Genomic DNA, 20760 nt, shown 5'->3' with positions numbered 1-20760 from the left:
TAGAACTTGCATCCATTTTATTGAGCAACATAAATACTGACTGGCAGAATGGAGCATCCCTTGGAAAAGGGACATCTATTCATCAACAAGCTGTTGCATTCCAAAGATAATGAAAGAGAATTATTAAAGAAAGCATTTAATTTAAAAAGTCACCTGATATAAGCAATTGTAGTCACCTGATGTTAAGCTAATATACAGGGTTTGAATATAAGATTAGTTTGAGTGCTGCTAAGAATGTTAGTTTATGAGATATGAAGCTTGATATTATGGAAAATGTGCTGATTAAATGGAGTGAGTGTTTACTTGGTAATTATGGATTTTTCTAGTAATTAGTCCTTAGAATACTGTAACCAAAGGTCACAAAATATTTTTGTAATCAGTAATTACGTGTCACGTAAGCTCGTGAGCCAGGAACAGATGGTGAAAGGTTTTTTTAACGTGCTTTGACAAAATTATGTAAGTCATCAACAAAGCCAAGAATCCTCAGTATTTAGGTTCCTAGATCTTATTTTTGACAAAACTTACCACACAAAAACAAAAAATGCCTGCCTGTTTAAAAAGCATAGAATTACAAACGGGCTTTTCTGTTTCTTATTCCTTTTTGGCCTAATTTTATTCAGAGATGGGACTTGTGAATAGTTTAAACTTTCAGCTTATCTGATAAATGTCAGTCGACCCTTCTTAATATTCTTACTGCTTTTTTAAAAAAGGGCATTTAAAACCAATCAGGGAGAAGTTTCGTGAAAGAGGTAAATAAATGGGTTTACCAATTTTTCTACTTTTTTGCTCTGCCTAACTTAGTTCCTTAGGAGAGGTAGAGTCTGAAGTTATCAGAGTTACAAATTTATCTCTTCATTATGTTTGCAGACTTTAATTAAAGGCAGTCCCCATGGCTTCTGGCTTGAGGCCTCTGGTATTGGGGGTGTTCAGTGCTGACCCAGGCCCACAGGACAAATGCATTTGCACTGAATCTTGCATCCTCTTGGGATGAGTTTGTGGGTGGCCTACCCTCGCCTCTTTCCCCCTCTGCTTGTCATCATTCCAGCGGCTTCTCCTGGATGGACCAGGAAAAATTAGTCCTGCCAGCCCCTCTGGTATCCAGGCAACTGATGCTCTGTGAGGAAGCTCAGACCCTGAGTGGTCAGAGAGATCTGGGCAGCAGGAAGGGGCAGAAGCCCCACATAAGGACAGAGTCTCCCTTTGCTCAAATTTATGATCGGATTATTGTCTTTTTGCATTATAACTGTGTCAAGTTACCTTCTTATTAACTTATTTTGGTAGAAGTAGAAAGAGTATGTGTATGTGAGCATATATATAAGCTCTTCTGAAAGACATGTCTTATTTCATAGGCAAACTCAGACCATGGCAGTGAACCTGATTAGGAGGAGGTCTTCTTCAAGGATGTCTCTGGTAAGAAAGAAGAAAAACTATGATGGCTGGTTTTCTCTTACTGACATCATCTTTCTTAATAAAACAGGGTCAATGTAGTGCTGATTTTTAGCTTGAACCACAAGTGTGTCAATGTATGTTTGTTTTTGACTAAAGAAACGGTGATTTTTCCATAGGTTAAGCCCAGTATTTATGTAATACTTATATTACATACATTTAGATGTTGGGTCCAACTTAATATTCAAAATTTTGACTCTTAGCCCAGAGCAATCAGAAGTTAGTAGATATTTAAAATACTGGACAATTGTGCCTGTTAAAATTAAGTATACTGCATGTAAGCTTCTTACGTTCAAATGTTTATATAAGAATTCAGAAACCTTCATCTCTCACATTTTCTCGTGCTGTCTGCTGTCAGACTTCCGCGCGGGGGGCTTGACATTGCTGTTCCGGGAAGCAGTGAAAATGACGGATGGAGCTGTAGGGTCTTTATGTTTACTTTGCATGTATAATGTTATTGACTCCTTTAGAAGATTTTTAGTGGCAAGAAAGAAGCCAGCAGGAAATTGCTCTACGTATGTTACACAGACAATGTGTTTTAACCCTGTTTCCAACTTCCCATTTCTCAGCCTAAACCTCAGCCCTATGTGATGCCTCCACCCCCCCAGCGGCATTATAATGGGCACTACACAGAGCCATACACTTCTTCTCAAGGTAAGGTACACTCTCTCTCAGGGGCCTTACAAAATTATTACAATTTGAATACATTGTGAAGATTTGGAAACCTTGAAGCCAGTTTGATTTTTGGCTGAAGTGACATCCAAAATCGTCATGATAATAGCCATGCTCTTCCTTCCCTCCCTTCCTCCTTCCCTCCCTCCCTTCCTTCCTTCCTTTCCCCTCAACATCCAGCTACAGATCGATGGCATTATATGGCCTCTAACTTCATATACTGTCTCTTCCTTCTCCTAGTCCCCCTGCTCCTGATCCAGTCCAGTTTCTTCTTTTTAAAGCTCTCGCTCGCTGTAGTGCCAGAGGACCTGGTATCCTCAAGGTCCACTCTCCAGCTTTGTTGGACACACAGCTGCCAAGTGATGGTGTCAGCTCCCTGATGATCGTCCGTTTGCCTGGTGTCAGCTCTGCATGACATTCCCTCACTTTCTTTCCACCTTGATCCCTGCTCTCCAGCTGCCTGGGCTCAGCCACATCAAACATGACCTCTAGGAGGGGTCTCTACGTTGCCCTTGCAGCTTTAGCACCTAGAGGCTTTATCCTACATGCCTCTCTCCAGTCAACTAGGCTGGGGTGTGCTGTGGGAACAAACGATTCTAAGTTTTCCGTGGCTTACACAGTCAGGGTTACTTCTTGCTTAGGTTTCGGGTTCCCTGGCCTTCATACACTGGCAGGAGGACCCTGCTTCCATCTGGAATGTGGCTGGTCAGGATGGCAGGGGGAAGGGAGTGTAGAACCTGGCTGTCAGCCCTCTGCTCACGTTCCCTTGACCATGATCTGTCCTGTGGGGGTGCCTGACCTCCAGCGGTGAGGAGCCACCATCCCAGCTGCACTGGGGGGTGGACCCAGCCACTGATGGAAGCTGGGCACACCTACCCCACCCACCTATCCCTCAAGGCCTCTCTTCTCTGACCCCATCAGCCCAGTCATTTCTCCCCATCAATTCTTAACATACTGTTTTACAATATGGGCTCAGAAATAGATGGTTGTGGGGTGCACAGAGGGTCCTGGAGGCAGAGTGGCCAGGTGGGTGGGGGGCTGTGCCAATCCAGATGGGCTGGAGTGAGGGCCTGTGCTGTGCCGGCAGTGAGAAAAGCGAGGGCTCCTGGCTCCCAGATTGCACGTGTCCCAGGAACGGGCAGAGTACCCAGACAAGGAAGCATCGTGCGTCAGCAGGAAGAATGTGGCGAGACCTTAGAGTCCTGTTTCTTCATGGCTCTTTGCCACCAGAATGACGTCCTAACACTGGATGGTGGTGCCTTCACTTTGAAAATCAGTTGTTACTTAGACTGTCATGAGGCTTTTGGATCACAAAAGGAATGCTTTTCAAAGGCTGTTCTCTGAAGGGCTAGACTGCTGCTTTTCTGGGAGAGTTAGAGATCACCCTCAGGGTGTCAGGTGAACCGCAGGTTGTCTGGAAGGAAATGCCTCTTCCTCCTCCTGTCTGTCAGGGACAGGCACAGACACGTACAGGTGGCCGCTTGCATTAAGCACCTGATTCTGAGCTGTGGGTCCCAGTCTTACTTAAGTAAGGGGGCTGGAGCAGGGGCAGGGGGGCTGTCTTAGCACAGCCCTTCTTGGCTTCTGCTCCCTTCTGCTCCCTAGTGAGGCGTACAGCTACTGGTGACTCTGTTGGACCCGAAGACGCTCAGATTCTGCGGAACTAGTGCCCTTTTATGTTCATTCTGAAAAACTAGATACAAACGAGCTAGGGTTCCATTTAAGGAAGTGTTTGTTTACAGACAGCTGGTGCTTGAACTAGCTCAGTGCCCAGAGCCACGTCCCCACAGCCGCGTCCCCACCAGGGAGAAGGCAGCCTCCTGTGCCTCCAGTGGATTTCGCGCCGCCAGCTCCCCAGTGTTTCAGGGAGTCTGTTTCATCTCTCGTCAAAAACTTTTTTGACTTTCAGAAAAAGACAGTGTTTTGTGATACAACTACACGCTTGAGATTGGATGTAAGTTTGGTTAATTTTTATTGGGTGCCAAGTGCTGAGCACCATCTTTAGAGTAGACAGAGCCATCCCCGCTCTGTGGATGAGGAAGCCGAGGCTCCAGGAAATGAGGTGCCCAGGGCCGCTCAGGGTGTGTGGGGAAAGCATGGGTTTTTGTAAACTTTCATAAATTTCAGCATGGATTTTCATAAACTATATTGAAAATGTCATCAGCATTCAAGACCTGTCTCAATGCCTGTCTAGAGTAATAAGTCCAATGTAACACCTGTTAGAAATCTCATTTTAAAATATATTTTAAATGTTTTCCCCCAGATAACCTCTTTGTGACCAACCAGAACGGATACTACTGTCACTCACAGACAAGCTTGGATCGCGCGCAGATGGACCTCAACGGCCGCATCCGCAACGGCAGTGTCTACAGTGCGCACAGCACTAACTCCTTAAATAACCCGCAGCCCTTCCTGCAGCCGTCGCCCATGTCCTCCAACCCCAGCATCACTGGCAGCGATGTCATGAGACCCGACTACGTCCCGTCGCATCGGCACAGCGCGCTGATCCCCCCCTCTTACCGCCCGACCCCGGATTACGAGACGGTGATGAAGCAGCTCAACAGAGGCCTGGTGCACACGGACCGGCAGAGCCACTCGCTGAGAAACCTCAACATCGGCAACTCGTACGCCTACAGCAGGCCCGACGCCCTGGTCTACAGCCAGCCGGAAATCCGCGAGCACGCGCACTTCGCCTCCCCGCAGTCGGCCCACTGTCCCTTCAACACGAACTACAGCTTCCACAGCCAGTCCCCTTACCCCTACCCCGCGGAGCGGAGGCCCGTGGTGGGGGCCGTCAGTGTGCCCGAGCTGACCAACGCGCAGCTCCACGCGCAGGACTACCCGGCCGCGAACATCATGAAGACGCACGTGTACCGCCCGCCGCCGCCCTACCCGTACCCGCGGCCGGCCAACAGCACCCCGGACCTGTCCCGCCACCTCTACATCAGCAGCAGCAACCCGGACCTCATCACGCGGCGCGTCCACCACTCGGTGCAGACGTTCCAGGAGGACAGCCTGCCCGTGGCGCACTCCCTGCAGGAGGTGAGCGAGCCGCTCACGGCCGCCCGGCACGCGCACCTCCAGAAGAGGAACAGCATCGAGGTGGCGGGGCTGACGCACAGCTTCGAGGGCCTGAGGCTCAAGGAGAGGACCATGTCGGCCTCGGCCGCGGACGTGGCCGCGCGCGCCGGCTCTGCGGGCGCCCAGCCCGGTGTTTTCACCGAGAGACCGAAGCGAGGAGAGACGGCCGAGCAGGACGGCCTGAGATACGGTCACAACAAGTCTCTCTCGGATGCCACCATGCTGATCCACAGCAGCGAGGAGGAGGAGGATTTCGAGGAGGAAAACAGAGCCCGGGCTGTGTTCTCCGCGCGGGCGCGGGAGCCCCGGGGCAGCTACTCCCAAGAGCTGCAGGCGGGCTACTCCTGTGGCTCGATCACCGCAGGCCTCGGGGCCCTGCACATTCTGGAGCCCAAGTCCCACGTCGCAGAGGCCGAGAGGAGGGCGAGGGAGGGCAGCCCCCTGCACGTGCTGGGGGAGGCCCAGCGGCTTAGGAGAGACGGGCTGCTCACCCCGTCCATGTCCGAGTCAGACCTCACCACGTCCGGGAGGTACCGGGCCAGGAGGGATTCTCTGAAGAAGAGGCCGGTGTCCGACCTCCTCTCTGGCAAGAAGAACATTGTGGAGGGACTCCCGCCACTGGGGGTGAGTGTTGAGCCTGCAGCTGTGCCTTGGCCAGCCCGGAACCCCGAACCTGCCCTTTCTCCGCACCTTCTACCTCTGTGAGTCTTGTCTTTGACTCCTTCTGACATTTCCAGCTCTTTTTCTTTCAACATTTTTCTTTTACCCCCTCCCTCCTCTTTACTGTATTTTTGTCTTATTTGGGAGATATTTGAGTTTGGTTGTCTAGGAAAGTGATAGAGATTGATTAGATGTCAGTGGTTTGTCAAGAGCTAATTAGATCAAGTGACAATGTAGATGCTGGAAGCGCTGTGGAGTGGAGTAGAAAGGAGTGGACTGTTGCAGCCGCGCAGTGTGACGGGAAGGCGAGCTGAGGTTTTGTGACTTGGACCCAGATGGCCCCACCAGACTCCTGCTAACAGTCCCCGGGGCTGGTGCCGCAGCCCAGGGCTGCACTTGCTCCGTTCGCTGGTTTGCTGGAGCGACGTCTGAGAGCAGCATCCACGGAGCGTTCCTAATGTGTCTTTCCGTTAGAATCGTGTGGATAAGCTTCAGATGCTTGGCCGTGACCTCAGCGGGCTGGCGCATGATCCTGGATTTGGGAGGTGGCACTTTGTCAGGAAGGCTCCCGGTCTCTTTAAAAGTAAGATTAAATGAACTGAGACCCCAAGGACAGTCTCTTGTAGAACAGACAGCTTTTTAATGGTCAGTATAATAGAAAACCATGAACTAATTACGCATGTCTTACTGATTGGAAGCAATATATAAACAATCATAGCATCTCTAGCTGCTGTTTCCAGAGCGTTGTGCCCAGCATGTCATCTGCTCTGCCTTGTCCAGTTCGCAACAGGCCTGTTGTTCCTGCAGATGAGGAAGCCGTCCGTCTCGAGAGACGATGGTGTAGCTTCTTAAGAGTCTATCTGCACCGCCGAGAATGGCTGTGCAGTCCGACTCGGGAGTGACACGGTATCTGTCTCCTCCCGTGTTGAATCGACATCTTGCGATGACGCTGGAGTGTCCTCTCCAGTGAAGCTGAAGCTACAGAGCCTGGGCAGGGTGATATGGAGGGTCTGCTGTTGCCCATGCCCGTCCGTCTCGAGAGACGATGGTGTAGCTTCTTAAGAGTCTATCTGCACCGCCGAGAATGGCTGTGCAGTCCGACTCGGGAGTGACACGGTATCTGTCTCCTCCCGTGTTGAATCGACATCTTGCGATGACGCTGGAGTGTCCTCTCCAGTGAGCTGAAGCTACAGAGCCTGGGCAGGGTGATAGGAAGCAGACTAGGAGATACTAAGTAACTTTCCCAAGGTCGTGCAGCTAGTGAGGGACTGAACTGGAATTTTAAACCCATGTTTCTCTCTGCCACCTGTTCTCCTATCGGCTACACTGTTCTGCATCGAGTTATATTGTATATAACATTTTGTTAAGTAATAATTGCTTATCTAAGCCTTGCTGTTCTCTGTCTTCCCACTGAAACCTTTTAACTTTGAGTCCCCAAGCTTTGGTCAAGCGTTTGTAGCCTTGTCACGCCAGCGTGTCCACTCTGAGACACCTTGCCACATCGTCTGTGCTCCCCCTCCCCATGTCCTGCACTCTGGCCAACCTGAAGCCATTCATTGTCCCATCCATTCTGTCTCCCAATTGCTTCCAGTGGCCTGGCACCTAGGACATGGCGAGACCGCCCATTCAGACTTCAGGGCCCGCCACAAGTGTGGTTCTGGCTTTGTATTTTAGATCCTCTGAGGTGCTGTAAACATCTTCATAAGCAGGAAAAAACCTCACACAATCTTTTTGTGCTTATGAAATAGACAAGGTTACATGAGCTAAAACTAAGTAGAGTTGTGCTGTGGATTTAAATGTGTTTTCTTTTAATGAATTTTGGTTTTGAATTTTAAGTTTACTTTTAATTTTTTTTTTTTTTTTTGGTGGGGGGAGCACATTCTTACCTGGCTGAACAGTAAAGGCCAGTGTCTCAGATTGGCTGAAAGTGTGGGCTCATAATCAGTGATTGAGGGTGGGAACAGGGTGTGGAAGTGTCTTCCAAAGTAACTCTGCTTTCATGGTGAATCCTCTTCCCTGAGTACATAAGAACCACCCATGATTTTTATGTGACCTACGTCTTTCCCCCCCACGATACTTGTTTTGAGTGTGGTTCAGTATTCAAGCCTGTTGTCCCTGTATGGCTTTAATGGGTCTGGCAAGTTCTGCTAAATCTGAGGACTTGGATCAGTTTGGTTCTCTCAAAACAGATTTTCCTTCTCATTGATTTTTAAGACCTACAGTAACAACAAAACTAGGTGATTAGATCATGCTTTTGTTCCCATTCTTTCCCATAAGGGATTCTCCTTACTCGGAGACTGCATGGGAGCTGTAGCCTGGGGGAAGGTACAGGACCAGAGTGGAAAAACCGGGCCTGAGTCTAGAGTCTGCCTTTTTCATTAGCTCTCTGCTCCCTTCATGCTCCAGAACCTCAGCTTGTCCATTTGTCACACGGGGACATTCATCTCTGCTCTGCCTGTTGTGGCATTACGTTAAATCCTACATTAGGACGGGCATGAAAAAGGCTTTCTGAATTCTATGATGTAGCAGAACTGATTTTAATGAAAGTAGTTTTTATTATTTTGACATGGTTACTGCCTATAGATCTATAAAGAAGCAGCTTTGTGACCTTGGACAAGCTTTTTACTTTCTCTTACTCAGTTTTCTGTTTTGTCAAGGAATATGAGCCCAGAGAGTTGTTGGAGGGATGAGGAGGGTCCTGGCATGGAACAAGTGCTCCAGTTTGACTTACTACTGTGTGTTGCATCATGCATTTAACTTAGTGACTTCCCAAGAATTGAAAAGCTCAGCTTTGTGCCATTATATTGTTTTAACTGTTACAACAAAGAAACTCAGTTCATGTATTAATGCGAATTAAGGTTTAGCATTAAAAACAGTGAAATTAATTGCAGACAAGCAGGAACAGTTCAGAGTTCTCCACCCATCTCCACCCCCAGGGCCTGGATTGTTATCTGAGAAAGGTGGACTGGTTGGAGTGCTACGTAAGGATTTTTTTTGTTATACCCTTGGTGTCCTGGGGTGGTTCTGGGTAAGGAATCTGTGCTAAGGAATCTGTGCGGGCTGTGCATTTAAAACCGCGCTTGTGCTCTGAGGGCTAAGGAGCGGGTCTCTGAGGCTGCTTTTGAGTGTATGCTCCTTTCTTCCAATACTGGTGTGAGGACTGGTCTTACGGGCAGTCAGCTCCATCCTGCGTATCCACACCGGGGCAGTTTGAGCCACCTCGTACGGACTGGTGAGAATCGATTGTTAAATTTTCAGGACTCTTGGGGTAAGTGGGTGTTACATTGGCGGTTCGAAATTGGCCGCGGTGGGAGTATTTGCGCCATGGAAATCGGCAGACTTTCAGACCAGAATGTCCCCACCGGAGAGCTAGTTGTTGAACATCTCACTGTGTTTTGCACACATTAGAATCATGACATTTTCACCCATCCAGCAGCATTTTCGTCTCTCTCTCTCTCTCCCTCTGTTCTGTCTCCTTATCACTCCCTCCCTCCCACTCCGGTAGAACTGGTCTCCTTTATGAGACAGAACTGAGAAAGTCCCTTTTTTAAATGGGGCTACTGTTATAAAATTATGGCTTCCCGGGAGGTGTAGACTATCTAAGGAAGCTTAGCGTCCTTGGGCTTATCTGCCTCAGAGAAGAAGAAAACCATTTGCTTTAACAGTGAGTTGGGAACACCTGTTTTCAGGGGGCAGCTCCTGCTGGTGTGCTCGCCTGTCCCTGCTCTTCCTGGTGCCGGGGGGTAGGTTTCCGCCCTTTTTTATTTTCCTGGTTTAAAAACGTGCTGGTTCTGAGAGATGAGGTGATCCAGTTGAGGTTACCCAGTCTGAAATATAATGTAGGACAGAACAGAATGCTACCTTTTTTTTCTTTTTTCAGAATGATTTGAAGGACTATATTTTTAAAAATTCACCAAAGCTTATTGCAATCAGCTGATTGCATTTGAAACCCTTTTAAAGGGCAGCAGCTGATGTTTTGCTGTGCCATGTTTTGAAATTCGGGGGTTCTGTGCAGGAATGCTGTCTGCCTGGAGCCTCCCCTTTCATTACAACAGAACCCCGAAACCAGCTGTGTTTCAAAACCTTCTTCTATCTGGAAGGCTCATCAGGGCCTTGGCCTGGAAGGGAAGGCCCTCCTCCTGATGTTTGTCAAAGGCCTGGGGGGTGTGGGGGAAGGAGTGTCCTTTCTCCTCAGTTTGCTTCCCAGTCGTCACTCCATTTTTGATAATTTCCTTTCAGAGGGGTTGGATTTGCGTATATTTCATATATACATATCCATCTTTTTCTAGGGAATGAAAAAGAGCCGGGTAGATGCAAAAAAAATGGGCCCTCTCAAATTGGCTGCCCTGAATGGCCTCTCCCTGTCTCGCCTGCCCCTGCCTGACGAAGGGAAGGAAGTGTGCGCCAGGGCCACCAACGACGAGCGGGTACGTATGCACGGGCCATGTGTCCCCTCGGGGATGGTGGCAGAATGCGGCCACACTGCTGCCTAGGACTTTAGGACTTTCCTAACACACTTAGCAATCAGTCGTAAGCGAGTGTTAAGGAATCTTGTAATCTGGACCTCAAAATTGGGGCAAATTCCTAGCTGATGTCTTAATAGATAATTTCAGGCTAGAAAGTTTTTTTTTCTTTCTTTCTTCTGAATGTTGTTCTTTACCTTCTTCCAGCACCTGTGGCAGTCTTGATTTTAGATGGCCTTAAAGTTAGAGGAAATCTACAAGTGCATAAGAGCACACACAGGAAAGAAAGCAGACATTGACTGCTTTCATTGTACTGAAAATTGACCTCATAGGAAGCAGTTACTGAATTTTTCAAAACTTCCTTTGTGACCAAGGCAGGCATGAATTATGCTAAGCAAAAATTAATTTGCTTGCAACTGGATCCTGGAGATGGTTTCCAATATTTACTACTGTTTTCAGTTTTTTATATAATTATATATTATAAAATTGAAGGATGTGTTTATAGATGTTTGAATTGATTACTGTTCTGCAGGAGAATTTTCTGTTTCATGGGGGTCACAAAGCTGACCACAAATATAGAGAAAATGAATTCAATGGGTTGCTTTATCCATTTTCACCTTTAAACAGATCTTTGCATGTATTTCTCACCAATAGGATTATTTTCATTTGTTACTGTGGTGGCTTGGTAAAAATTTAACTTTGGTTTCACCTAGAATTTTCAGTGCTAGATAATGCTAGACTTGAAACAGAAAACAAGATTTCAACTGTATAGTCAAAGTGCAGCTGGAGCATGTGACTATGTTCATATTATTTTACAGTGTAAAATTCTGGAACAGCGGTTAGAACAGGGAATGGTATTCACAGAATATGAAAGAATTCTTAAAAAACGGCTAGTTAATGGTGAGTGCTCAACGGCACGACTCCCCGAAAATGCAGAAAGAAATCGATTCCAAGATGTGCTTCCCTATGATGATGCCAGAGTGGAGTTGGTCCCAACCAAAGAAAACAACACTGGTTACATCAACGCATCACATATTAAGGTGAGAGGAACATTTAGAATAATAAACGGGATGTGTCGTTTTGAGTTTAGTTACAAGACTGTTGGAATTGTACTCATGCTTGTATTCTAAAAACACCCGAGTTGTAGACCTATTTTATGCTATTAGCTGGAAAATCCATACATCGGGACTGGATAGAAAGTATTTATCAACAGGGCCAAAGTCACGTTTGCTCTCTCCACGTGGTAGACCACGCTGCCCGCAACAGTGTTGTTAGGGCTTGAAGCACTTCCTTGTCCAACTTGAGAACTTTGCCTTTCTAAATCTGAAGATTTCTTTCAGCTTCTCCTGAGAGAATTTATAAACTAGAATTGGTTCTTCCTCATGATGGACCGACTTGCATTTTTATGTAACAAAAGTGTCTGGGATTTTTGGTGTTTCCACCAAAGCTTTTACCTGCAATGGCGCCATCTGTTCTCTCTGCACACTCCCTGTGATCGCTTTTAAACACTGTTTTGTTCTTTGAAGAAGCAGTGCCACCTTTTTCCTGGAAATAGTCTACTGCCATTTCACTGGGGGTAACCGTACACCATTAACATGGAAAGTGACGATTCACAGTGGGGAGGGAGGAGAGAAGGCCGCTTTGTCTTCTCCTTCTCTGGGTATGGGGCTCCTGCTGCCGAGGGCCGGTCCATATCGTGGGAGGACAGGTTTCCTCCCCGTGTGTGAATGAGTTGGTACCTACGGTCAGCCGTTATTTTCCTTTTTCCCACATTCAATTTAGTGTGCACGTGATACTTGATGAGAGCAGTTTCACACGCGAGGCTTTCTAGAGACCTGGCAACCTGCCTGTGAACGGCAGTACCCTTGATGGTTCTTGGAAGTCTGTGCGCGTACTTTTTAACATGGTGTAATCTACCCCAAAAGTGGGCAGTTCTTTGGAGTAATGCATCTGATCTCTGCTGCCTGAATGGATAAGCACTGAACGATTTGTATTATAGTTCTATAGTGGCATTTCAGGATCTTCAGAGGCCACCCGAAGAATAGTGGAATTGGAGCTTCAGAACTGCCGGGTCTACCCTCTCCTGTGTGGGGCATCATGGTGCTTATCTCCGAATGAAGAAATGCCCATGCCTTCCCCTGAGGCTCCCGGTCAGACCCTTCCTCCCTAGTTCTTGTTCTCTGTGTTAACTGGTGCCACTGAGTGGGCACCTGGTGAGAGGCTGCGCGTTGTGACCAGGACCTGGTGGCCTTCAGTGACAGCCTGGCCCGGGGCTTCACGTCCAGTGGGCACCAGGAAAGTCATTGTGGTCACAAAACATGAGTACAGCTGAGACATAGCCCAGATCTCCTGACTACATTAATTATTATTTTAGACTGTTCTCAAGGAGGTTAAATCTGAAGTGGAAGCCTAGTGTCATTGTGGAGCGTGATCTTGACTCAGAAGGTCAGAGGTGATGCTTCCTTCAGTAGGAAGATGATTTTCTCCTAGAAATCTGACATTTAACACAGGTTTTGGCTTAATTGCTAATACTTATTCCAGTGTGTTTAGTTCCTCATGAGGGGAAATTGTGTTTGAAATGTGGGGTACTGTGATGTTGATATTACTTTTATGTGGTTCATTTAAGAAGAACCTCAGCAGCAGCAGCAGGAACAGCTACTTATTATTGGGTACCAATTATGTGCAAGGCGCTGTATGGATTGAGTCACTTAGTTCTGGCAACAACCCCACGAGGGCAGGTAATAGTGTTATTTTTAACATGGGAACTGACACGCAGAGAGGTTAAGTGAATTGCTCCAGGGCACATAGATATTCGGTGAATTCATAGTGCATACGTTTATAAAGATTCAGTAACAGAAGTTGTACTAACAAGGAAAAAGGATAAGATGAAAGCCTTTCTTTATTCTGAATAATTTAGTTCACTTTTTAGTATTCCTGCCAACAAATGGACATATATGCACATGTATATGCATGTCTTATAACTACACACAAACTAATTTTTTTAACTCTTTCCTATCTCAGGTCTCCATCAGTGGAATCGAATGGGACTATATTGCCACACAGGGACCGTTACAGAATACCTGCCAGGATTTTTGGCAGATGGTGTGGGAACAGGGCATTGCAATCATCGCAATGGTGACAGCAGAAGAGGTGAGGACTCATTTCTCTTCATTGATTTTTCTTAGGCTCAGATGAGAAGTTAATGTTAATCATGTGGAATGCTGACCATTAGAGAAAGAGGCAGGTGGGGATAGTGACTCCAAACTCCAGACATGCTGTCTGTGTGAGAGGCATGCATCGCCGGATGTCATGTTATGTGTTCTGACCGTCCATGTCCTTGTGTTCAACAGGAGGGCGGAAGGGAGAAGAGCTTTAGGTACTGGCCACGACTTGGTTCCAGGCACAATACTGTCACCTATGGAAGATTTAAGATCACAACCCGGTTCCGCACAGACTCTGGCTGCTACGCCACCACAGGCTTGAAGATGAAGCACCTGCTCACGGGCCAGGAGCGGACAGTCTGGCACCTCCAGTACACGGACTGGCCTGAGCACGGCTGCCCAGAGGACCTCAAGGGGTTTTTATGTAAGCACCTCCATCCCCAGAGGGATACCCGTCCCCAAGACAGTTCCATCACATTGTCCCGTGGGAGCTTCGGGCTTGTTTGAAAATAAAGATTTTCAGTGTCTAGGGGAGGCTTCACACTAGTTTTTTAAGTCTCATTTGGTAATGAGCAGAATGCTGTGAGTCTTGGGGAGTTTTTCCTCCACGGCATTTTGTAGATGAGAAAATGGAAGCCCAGACGGAGTCGGCAACTCTCCAAGGGCGCACTGGCAGCTTCTGGAGGGGCTTGGTGACCTGGCACCCAGCGCTCTGCGCCTGGAGTCCTCTCCATCAGTGGAGATGATCTGAGAAGTGTTGGCTTGATACGCCTCAAAGCCTGAGTATTTTTCTGTTTCACTGATGTTTCACAGCATACCTTGAAGAGATCCAGTCTGTTCGACGCCACACGAATAGCACAAGTGAATCAAAAAGCCCCAACCCTCCGTTGCTGGTCCACTGCAGCGCTGGGGTGGGAAGGACCGGCGTTGTCATTTTGTCGGAGATCATGATTGCCTGCCTGGAACACAACGAGGTGCTTATTTCCTTTTTTATGGTCGGGGGTGGGGGGGGGAAGTGGGCTAGGGAGAAGTCTGGGGAAGAGAAGGACCTACTGACCTCACAGCTCTTTTTGAAAGAAGTTCTTTGTTGTTGTTGTTTTTCCGCACAAGTAGGGTTTTTTTGTCACCAGTAAAAGTCTGCATTTTAAACAGATTCTTTGATTGGGGGCTCATATCCCTCAGCTCGTCCAACTTGAGCGTCTGTCTCCTCCCCAGTAGCTTTTCCAGAGCTGTGACCTTCACCATGAAGCTCCAGGGGTTTCCCCAGTTCAGACCTGGACTTCTTCATGGAGTCGATAAATAGATTGGCGAGTCTCTCCCAGTTCTATCTGGAATCAGTTTATTGACTAATTCTTTCAAGTCATGTGTCTGCACCTCTTGGGTCATGGTTTCCATCACCACTTTCCGATTTGATGAACCCGAGCATATGAGGTCTTCTGAATTTGGTTGTGGCGCTTTTTAGCAAAACCAACACAGAATAGACAAAGCAACTAACCATTGGTATCTTGGCATTAACTTGAGCTTCAGTCCTGGTCAACCATTTTTTGATCATGGAGCACATTTTATTGCGGGTAAGACCCATGCCGTGGAAGTTAGGCAGCTTTTGCCCTGAGGATCCTCAGTGATTAGCTTGATGTTTCCAAACGCACCTTCATCGTTCTGCAGATCAGTGGGCTCCCTTCGGAGACATGACCCTTGAGACCATCAGATGCTATTTTGGTTCCTTGAGTTCTCCTGACTGGTGTTTTCCCAATTTTTCTTACGTTGATATCGGTGGTACCTTCGCATCAAACGATCTTTCTTAGGAAATGGATTGCCCACTTTCTTCTTGGCTCTCTTGCAGCTGTCCGTGGTGCTGCTCAGAGAGCCTAAAGGCCCTTGTGTGGTTTTTTTGTTGTAGTTTTTTAAATATGTAGAAGATGTGACGGTAGACAGCTTAGGAGCACACCCACCTCCCACCCAGCTAACCAGATCTGTGCTCGGGCGCCAGCTCTCCCGCCACCCCTCTCTCCAGGGAGCGCATCCCCCTCATCGCCGTCTCTCTCTCCAGGTGCTAGACATCCCGAGGGTGCTGGACATGCTGAGGCAGCAGAGGATGATGCTGGTGCAGACCCTGGCGCAGTACACGTTCGTGTACAGGGTCCTCATCCAGTTTCTGAAGAGCTCCAGGCTCATCTAGGCTCCCACCGCGTGTGAAGGGGACCCGGCCACGTGACGCGTTTACAGTAAGAACGTGTCGCGCGGAGGGGGCGCGGTGTGAACGTGGAGCACGGCTGCGGGGGACTTCCTGCCTGGGAAGATGCGGAAGGACGAGGACTTGGTGTCAAGGGCGCGGCCGCGCCCCGGTCTGTCCCGCTTGCCGCGCTTGCACATATCCTGGAGACTGTGTGTTCTAAAGAATTCTGTATTTACCGAGGCCGTGCTGGGCAACTCTGGCAATCTTTAACACGCATAGATTTCTATCTTAAACACGTTTTTGCTAATGGAGTTTTATTATATGACTAAACTTTTTTGGGTTTTCTTGTTGGGAAACTGAACTTTCCATGAGGATAACCCACCAATATGAGTGGTTCCTTTGTAACTTTATATTTAAAATCATGTTATTATCTTTTGATATTTTTTAAAAACCTTGGGTACTTAACAGTTTAGTTATCAAATCCAAACTACAGGAAGAATCTAAAAGTGTTACTTTGAAACACTTAGAAAGCATTTTTATATTCAGAAAATTTTTTATCCTAAAAATTCTATATATTTGTACCTTCTGTATTTTCTAAACAAGTTCAACTCATTAAAGGTACGGACATGAGTCAGTTACAGGGAAGCTGGGAATTAAGGCACATTATTTAAAAATGGAAGAGGATAATGGGATTCACTGTTATTTTCAGTATTCTTCCTAAGCCTCATTGAGTTTGATTTTATTGGTTGAAAATGAAGTGAAAAACCATTGCATAAGACGGGGTTAAACACTTTTTGTTAAAAAACAGCAAGTCTGAGTTTTAACACCTGTGTTGCTGTATAGATGAAATAGTAACAGTAACAGAAGTGCTTTGGACGAGGTCAGGAGGAAGGGCAGGTAGACGACTAGGCAAAAGTACGTGCAGTGTAAATGCAGGAGGCCTTTATTTTTACAAAATTCAGTATTATCTGTGCTCAAACTGAGATGCTACCCCCAGAGGTAGGTCTCCCCAGGAAATTCAAGGCCTATCACTGTCAGCGACTCACTCTGTTTTCTTGGAGTTCTTCCACCTCAATCTCTATTTTTTAACAAAATCAAGTTTATATTACCATTAAAAGAAGCCTTGAAGAGACTTTATTTATTTTTTGGTTGAAAGAAGAGAAGAGTTTCACCTCTTCTCCCAAAACCACAGCCCAAACTTGCGGGGCTCCCGCAGAGGTTGCTGTGATGTTAGCTCCCTGATCCCCTGGCTTCACCTCTGAGGTCAGTTTCAGCTTCTCAGCCCACCTCCCCGTCACACTGGGCAGAAGGAAGCTGAAGGCGGGGCGGGGCGCCGCCTCCAGCCAGGCCAAGATGGCCGTGTCACAGTGGGAGTTGAGTAGGTAAGGACCAGATGTGTGGACAGTGAGGAGACGTCCCTTTCTTCCTTCTTCTGAGGCTGTTTCTCCAAAATATGGGGCTTCCAAAATGTCACATCTAGGGCTCTTCCTCCAACTTAAGTTGTCCTAGGGGTGTTTCCAATTCCCATGTTAACTCCTAAGGCTGTTGAACTTACTACTGTGACCATTAAGTCTGTGTGACCAGCTGGGAGACAGGCTTCCTTCCAACTGTGGATCTGTCTCACTCTGAGTGACCTAGATGGCAGCCACGGAAGTCGGAAATTCAGGAGATATTAGTGAAAAAGAATATTGTTGCTTAGGAAAAAAATGTTAATTTTAAATCAAAAATTGTTTTTAAGAGTCCTGTTTAAAGAGCAATAGACCTAAGTGTAAATATTCAGGAAGAGCTCCTCATCATATAAAAGACAGGAGTGTTTCTGATGACTTTTTTTTTTTTTCTTCCATGGTAGGTTTTTTTAAAAATGCTTTTCTGTGAAGTTTAAACATTTTAAAGTGTCCCACTGACCAGAACATAGTGTAAGACAAAAATCTAAAGAGGGATATATGGTATGTTTGTGTTTCTGTTGTAATAATTTGATGATAAGAAAATCAGGAGGGCTGGATTGCAATTTGAATGTCACTCTTACAATGTTGCATGTTTGCCATAACTTCTAAGACCATGTAATTTCTTGTCCCTTTTGAGTTTTTAATCTTTTAATTACAATTAGTGAATATGAAAGTATTTCTGAATAAAAATAAATCTGCATTATAGACTTTGAAACAATGTGATTTTCAAGAGCAAACTCTAAAACATTGAGGTTTCATATTTTACTGTCGGAATTGAGAATGTTAACTGTCTGCCAGACTTATGCAATGCTTCGTTCCTTGGTATTATTCATTTCAAATCAAAATTACCACAATGTACATTTTCACAAAAAGTAAGTTATAAACCAGTGCTTTCCAGTGATAAATTTCTGGCATCTGTTTTCCTGGTTAGTGGGGCTCTCTTGATGAAATAGTCTAGTTGGTACTTCTGAGCACGGAGAGTTCATTTTAGGATATCGTTTGGATTGTTACTTGCAGCCATTGTCATTACTTTCTCCTGGAACATCTACTGTGAAGCATTCAGAAAGCCCTAGAGTTTAGCTTTTAAAACCTTTTGGCAGGATTAAAACAGAAGCTGCACCCGTGCTTCCTTAGAATCTTCCAGAAAGAGCAAGGTCTAGGCAGAAACATGGAAGAGAGTGTTGGGTTGTTGGACTGAGTGGCAATACATTGGCATGGCCAACTTTTCTGTGAAGCTTTCATCATCAGAAGAAAACAATAATTTCAAATGGGTTGATATGTAAATATTCTCTTTCTTAAGAAAATTTAAATATCTATGTTATATATAATATAAAACTTTATATGTATTAAAATATAAAACTGGAGGTCAGCTACAACTTATTAAGTGCAGGTTTAATTGAGATTTGCATGAATAGATGGAAACAAGAATCACTGTTCACTATGAATTGTTTTTAAAAACAGACTGAAAAGTCTTTTTTCAAGGAGCTCTTTTGGCTGTAAATTTAAGGAACTTGCTTCTCATCAAGATTTTATGTAGAACAAGCTAAAACTATCTATTCCCAGTTTAAAGTTTGTTAAAAAAAAATCCAAACTGGAGGGGGCTCTTTTTGGAGCTAGGGAATAGATGTTTCAAAATAGTGGAATTGGTACATTAGGAATTTTCCTGGGAAAACATTTCTCAAAAGAACATCAGTTTTTCAAATTCCTGTAGATAAGCATTCTATTTACCCCCTGTCTACAATTAAAGAAAAATGACGAAAAATCAGAAAATCTAGTTGTTTGAAGTTTGTGTATGTTGAGGGAAGGTGAATAGAGAGAGAATTGTAGAAAATATGTGAACAGATTCTTGGATTGTTAAAGTGGCATTGTTTTCTGTATGTTACTACAGGCAGTTCCCAAATAAAAATTATACTCTCAAAGTTCAGATGTACATTGAATTAATGCGATATAGTAATATGTCCCCTTAAGAACATTACTCTAAGTGGGTGTTCACTTTCTTGATTTGCCCTCCCAAAGCTTATTATAACCGCAGGGGCTCTGAATAGGCAGCAGTGGTAAAACCTAGTCCCCATAATAGGTGCTCCAAGAAAAAGACACAGCCATTTCCCCCCTGCTGCCCCCTGGTGGCGAGATCAGAAAAGGAATTCTCTGCATCTGCTTGGTAGTGTCTGCAAGCCATTGAAGGCAGACAGATCAGTGTTTCATGAGACACCGGAGATACTCATAAGTGAGTATCCCGTTGTCTTGAGTGGCACGTGAAGGACAAGGAACAGAATGGGACATATGATGAGGTGAGCAGAGATGCCGCCTAGGAAACCGGCTGTGAGATGGGGCAGGGGTGGAGGCGTCTGAACTGGCAATGCAGCACCCCCTACCTTTCCTGTTCCCACTTAACTTATGGTCACTGGCATGAAATGGGAAGTAGAGGACGGGCCAGGAAGGAAGCGGAAGGTCTGCAGCACCCAGCTGAGGAAGCCGCAGTTCCGAGGCAAATAGTCCCATGTAAAGGGCATCTCCAAGTCACACGCATATATATGTAAATTAGGGTCTGCCCATCATATTTTCAAAAATGTTTAAATTACTCCAATATATTTGAGAAATTACAAATAAGTGGGGAATATTAGCTCAGTCACTCATTTTTTATAAAAGTGCAAATATTGCAGGTCAGACTACTATCATACATGCAAAGAGACTGTCTAAACCTTTTATTCTAGTTTTATTAGAAATCACTTAAAATTATTGGACATATCTTTTGTTATTTATTTTATAGTAATAATTATGGCAATGTAGTAATTGAATCTTAGAGTTAAGTCTCTTGAAAAGATCTAATCGTTTTGTAATTTTCCTGGAAAAATACCCGTTCAATAATGGTTCAGTCCAACAAAATAACCTGAAAAAAGGTAAATATTCTCCAGAGGTGACAAACATTTCCAGAAGATTTAAATAAACACAATATGAAAACCAATACAAGACTCTTAAACCCACATGAGTTAAACAAAAAGGTGAAAGGAAAAAAATTGATAAAATACTGTTATTTATATAACAACTTTTAGATGGGTAGGGCTCTGATGGGCTTTACTTGCATTGTTTGGTTTTGTGGCACAATAGGGAAATTAAAGTAGTTATTATATAGGGATGTTTCTTCATGCTTTTGAAAAATTTCTGTTAATATCAGAGCATCTCCATATTAGTTTTTTTTTTTTTAGTGATATATTAAAAGCAAGCAACTTCTTTGTGTAGAATTGAGCTATTACACAATTATCAGTATACTCAATTTCTAACAGCCTGAAAATGAGGGGGAAATATTTGTTAATATATCAAGACTTTTAAGAAACTTGGATACACAGTCGAACCTTACTCAAAACATTGAGTGTTGGGCCATTGATATTTATTTTTCCTTTTTACTGTATTCTCAAGTAATTTTTTATATGCAAATATAAAACACTTAGATTTTTATCATGCAAATGTTAAATATTTTCCTATAAAAACATCTCAGTGTTTCATTCTCTAGTGTTCAATAGAGGGAGAGATTCTGAAAATAATGATGTTTAAGTTCAGATGAAGAATTACACTGTAATGAACTAGAAATTTGTATGTTTTTGAGTTGCTAACAGCTGCAACAGCCCAAATGCTACCCATAGTAAATTTAGAAAAGC

At 45.2% G+C, this 20760-nt stretch overlaps 1 protein-coding gene across 1 annotated transcript in view; it reads left to right on the top strand.

Moving 5' to 3' along the window:
• The window catches only part of PTPN21 (protein tyrosine phosphatase non-receptor type 21), a 64677-nt gene extending 48860 nt beyond the window's left edge, over positions 1–15817 (top strand). The window contains exons 11-19 of the mRNA XM_090271275.1: positions 1350–1410; positions 2016–2100; positions 4382–5823; positions 10149–10286; positions 11141–11362; positions 13344–13472; positions 13673–13907; positions 14297–14457; positions 15534–15817. Of these exons, the coding sequence (XP_090127401.1) occupies positions 1350–1410; positions 2016–2100; positions 4382–5823; positions 10149–10286; positions 11141–11362; positions 13344–13472; positions 13673–13907; positions 14297–14457; positions 15534–15662 (2602 nt within the window). The 3' untranslated portion in view covers positions 15663–15817. The remainder of the gene's footprint in view (positions 1–1349; positions 1411–2015; positions 2101–4381; positions 5824–10148; positions 10287–11140; positions 11363–13343; positions 13473–13672; positions 13908–14296; positions 14458–15533) is intronic.
• The last annotated feature ends 4943 nt before the right edge of the window (positions 15818–20760 follow it).

Source organism: Furipterus horrens, unplaced genomic scaffold (assembly GCF_987537825.1).
Source record: "Furipterus horrens unplaced genomic scaffold, mFurHor1.1.pri manual_scaffold_3, whole genome shotgun sequence".
In the NCBI taxonomy this organism is placed as follows: domain Eukaryota; kingdom Metazoa; phylum Chordata; class Mammalia; order Chiroptera; family Furipteridae; genus Furipterus; species Furipterus horrens.
Note: the sequence above shows the minus strand (reverse complement) of the source record. Positions and strands in the feature narration are given on the sequence as shown.